The 4,602-nt window shown below is 39.5% G+C and overlaps 1 protein-coding gene across 1 annotated transcript; it reads left to right on the plus strand.

The window, feature by feature from the left end:
• Positions 1 to 1,893: 1,893 nt before the first annotated feature.
• Positions 1,894 to 3,375, plus strand: LOC112709312 (uncharacterized). The gene has a single exon (XM_025761208.1). The coding sequence runs from the start codon at positions 1,894 to 1,896 to the stop codon at positions 3,373 to 3,375; it is 1,482 nt and encodes a 493-aa protein (XP_025616993.1).
• Positions 3,376 to 4,602: the final 1,227 nt, after the last annotated feature.

The following is a 4,602-nucleotide window of genomic DNA, read 5'->3' on the forward strand; positions in this document are numbered from 1 at the left end:
TATTTATAGTTTCTTTCGAAGGCTAATTTTTTTAGTGGTATAAATTTTTTGATATAATTTTAAAAGTTTACCCTTAATTAGACCATAAAAGCAGTTAAGATATGTTTCAAGAATGATATTAAAAATTAACATTAAAAAATTTTATCTATTACCTATCTTTAGAATATACAGACAATTCGATTTGAATATATATGGAAAAAATTAGCAAAATATTTGTTCAGAAAAATGTATTAAATGTGAAGATAGAACAATAACTAGAAGAGAAAAGTAGAAAACTAATGAAGACTTTGAATAAAAATTAAAGTTATATTTAAGTGAACTTACTTTAGATAAATATATGATAAGATGTATTGGTATTATTTAGTTTGATTTATATACAAGACTGATCTCATTCAATAAAATAAGATTTTATTGTTATTTAATTGATTGTAGGAAAGTACGAGGAGTCAATAAAATATTTATATAATGTGTACAATGAAGATTTAAAGAGTATTAGAGATATAACCATTAGTGTTACTTTTTTCTATCAGTTGAAATTTTTGGGATGAGTGGTATCATAACATGGTATTAGAGCTCTAGATCCGAAAGGTCAAGAGTTCGATTTTTGGTAAATCCGAAAATCAATTTAAGTTTTTGAGAAGATGTTTATTATCTCTAGTACTCGGATGGTTATTCTAGATAGTATATGAATGTTTATTTTGTAACTCATATAATTCATTATACACATTGTACAAATAAATTATTGTCTCTTAGCGGGATCCTTAGTAAAATAAGACTTTATTGTATCTTTAAAAATAGAAGATAAAATGTATATATATAGTATAGACACACACGAAGTGAATGTTATATTCTGGCTCGTTTCCATAACTTGCAATGCAATTACAAAATTATTGTGTTATGAATATTGAAATTCTAGAAATAATTAATCAATAGGCATTCAGTGCAATGGTAACCGAGTTATAATCTAGCAAAGTCGTCCACTTCAAGTTCACTGTATTATGTTGTCTCTTATCAGGATAAAGTTATTGTTCACCAGCTGTGACTTAAATTAATTAACAACATTTTTCCATTACAAATACTATATGAGCAAATTAAATATACTATATGTATACGTATTTTGATTATTTTCCAACAAAGAATCATGTGGATGACTAACCGTGTAGTATATGATTGATTGACTAAGCATCATCATCTGCGGGAAATATAAAACTCAAGCAAAATAATAATAATAATAATAATAATAATAATAATAATTGGTCCGGCCATAATAAATTCAATATCATAAATCGGTTTTACTATTCATAACTCGGCATTTATCACATCATCAGCGTTACAGTTCGGCATTACAGTTATAACTCGGCACTGCAGGCACTACTTAATAATTAATATCATTTATTGAAATCTGACGTTACAGATCAGCTCAACGGACTACTTCACAAATGTGAAACATCCAACCTGACATTTACTCTTATTATTATTCTTTATTACAGACAATAAATACAGGAACGTAACCGATCTATACGCTGTCACCTATAAAAAGGTATGATCTTCTATTTTAAATGACACATTGAATTCTCAATACTAACTTAAGCTTCGGAGTGCCTTTGCAGGTACACTCCCCCCTGTTTCTTGCTCAAAGCTCTACGCAATTGGATATCCTCTTGGAGATAAGCTCGGGTTATCGCAAGCCTTGAAGGTCGGCCCCAAAAACAATAAGCTCGGCGTCGACTCCCAGAGGCTGAGCTCTCCCTCCAGGTATCCATATAAGAACAACAGGCGCCCACCGTGGGGCCGAGAATATAAACCTCTTTCTCTATATATTATCGGCCTCGAGGTTCCCGTCTTGAAGTCATAGCTGAACAACCTCCACCCTCGCCATCCGAATTGCTCCGGATGGTGACCGAGTTGCGGCAAGTCGTGGCTGAGGAGAACCAAAGAATGGCAAATCAAATCGCCAACTTGAATAACACTCGGACTGAAAATAATGACCGACAAGAACGGACAGAAGAAGCCAAGCAGCAGTCAGGGCCAACACATGTCTCAGACACTACTCGACAGGAAGAGGAGCGGCCCGAACATAATGAGAATACTCAGAAAAACATCGAAAATGACGATCAGGAAAGCTCCCCTGGACCGTTCACGGCGGAGGTGATGAACTTCGTGCTGCCCCGAAGGTTTACTCTGCCGACCACCCTAACTCCATATGATGGGTTAGGTGATCCGAAGAAATACATCAAAAAATTCACCTCCATAATGATAGTAAACGGTGCATCTGATAAAGTTTTGTGTCGTTGTTTTCCATCTTATTTAGACGGTCCTGCACTTGATTGGTTTTGTTCTCTGCCTGCAGATTCCATTTCTCGATTCCGAGACATATCAAAACCTTTTGAGGAGCACTTTGCTGGATCCGCCATCTACCTCCACGACTCCGATTACCTGAACACGGTCAAGCAGGGCCAGCACGAAAGCCTCAAGGACTACATGACACGCTTCACAAAGATAGCCATGGGCATACCAGACCTCCACCCCGAGGTAGAACTACACGCCATAAAAAGTGGACTAAGACCAGGAAAGTTCCAGGAAACTATTACTGTGGCCAAACCAAAAACAATGGCCGAATTCCGTGAAAAAGCTAAAGGACAGATTGACATCGAAGAACTCCGACAAGCTTGGAAAACAGAAAAGCCTCACTATAAAGACGACGACAAGCCACGGGACAACAAGAAGAATTTCAAACCAATCCCACGATATGAGACCTACACCAAATTCAACACCAAACGCGACGACATCATCAAGGAGATCTTGAATTCAAAGTTAATCAAGCTGCCACGAAAAGCTGGTAATTACCCAGATTCAAAAGGCACTGACCGATCAAAATACTGCTCTTTCCACCAAAAGCACGGACACAATACCGACGATTGCATCATCACTAAAGACCTGCTGGAGCGATTAGCTCGGCAAGGTCATCTGGACAAATTCATCAGCGGCCAAATGCATCGACGCGCACCCGCTCCGGGGGACCAGAGCTCGGCTACACAACATAACCGAGACAGAGACCACCCGAACAATAACCACCCCGAACTACCAACACGTACGATTAACTGTATTTCCGGAGGTTTCGCAGGTGGAGGAGCCACAAGTTCGGCAAGGAAAAGATCTTACCGAGCTATCCTTTCTATCAACGCCGATCAAAATCAACATCAGTCGCCACCTACATCTCCACAGATAACATTCCAGACGGCCGATCATAACAACAGCATAACAAATCTGGATGATCCAGTCGTAATCTCCCTACAGCTCGGAGATCTCCTCATTAAAAAGGTGTTGCTCGACCCAGGCAGCAGCGCCGAAGTTCTCTTTTACTCGACTTTCTAGAAAATGAAACTGAGCGATAACATCATCCGACCTTCCACTGGTGACTTGGTAGGATTCTCAGGTGAGCGAGTCCCGGTTATGGGCTCTGTGTGGTTACAAACCACACTCGGTAAGTTCCCTTCATCGAAAACTTCAGACATTCAATACTTAGTTGTCGATTGCTTCAGTCCTTATAATATTATACTTGGCCGACCCTTCTTAAATAGGTTCGGCGCTATAGTATCTACAATTCATCTTTGCGTTAAGTTCCCTTTGCAGGACAACACAATTGCAACCATTCATAGTGATGCCCAAGAGGCCAGAGAGTGCTACAACAATAGCCTCAAAAGACCTCACCGTAACACTAAAGCCCAGGTCCACAATATCGGCAACACAAACAACCAACACATGATGGCCGACCTTGATCCTAGAGCTGGAACACTGGAAAGGCCGACTCCAACAGAAGACCTACATAAAATCTATTTCACAGAAAGCATGGATAAGTTCACAAACGTCGGATCAACGTTATCTTCAGAAGAAAAATCTTCGTTCCGAACATTCTTACAACAAAATGCCGACCTGTTTGCATGGACCCCAGCTGATATGCCAGGCATCGATCCATCCATCATATCACACAAGCTAGCATTAGATCCATCTATTCGGCCCGTTGCGCAGAAAAAGAGAAATGTCGGACACGATCGAAAGCAAGCCTCCCTAGACGAAACCAAGAAGCTCATCAGCGCGGGCTTCATCCGAGAAATCAGATTCACAACATGGCTGGCAAACGTCGTCATGGTTAAAAAACATAACGGTAAATGGCGCATGTGTGTTGATTTCATCGATCTCAACAAAGCATGCCCCAAAGATTCATACCCTTTACCCTCTATTGATTGTTTAGTTGATAATGCCTCTGGTTTTGAGAAACTCAGCTTTATGGATGCATATTCTGGTTATAACCAGATCCAAATGCATCCATCCGATCAAAACAAGACAGCCTTTATCACTGAATATGGAAATTATTGTTATAAAGTCATGCCATTTGGCCTTAAGAATGCAGGTGCAACATATCAACGTCTGATGGACAACGTCTTCGCCAAACAAATCGGCAAGAACATTGAGGTCTACGTTGACGATATGGTCGCCAAGACAAAGATCGGCAATAATCACCTTGAGGACCTCACAGAAATCTTCGGACAGCTAAGAAAATATAACATGCGGCTAAATCCCGAAAAGTGTGCATTCGGGGTT

This window comes from Arachis hypogaea, chromosome 9, assembly GCF_003086295.3.
Source record: "Arachis hypogaea cultivar Tifrunner chromosome 9, arahy.Tifrunner.gnm2.J5K5, whole genome shotgun sequence".
Taxonomy (NCBI): Eukaryota; Viridiplantae; Streptophyta; class Magnoliopsida; order Fabales; family Fabaceae; genus Arachis; species Arachis hypogaea.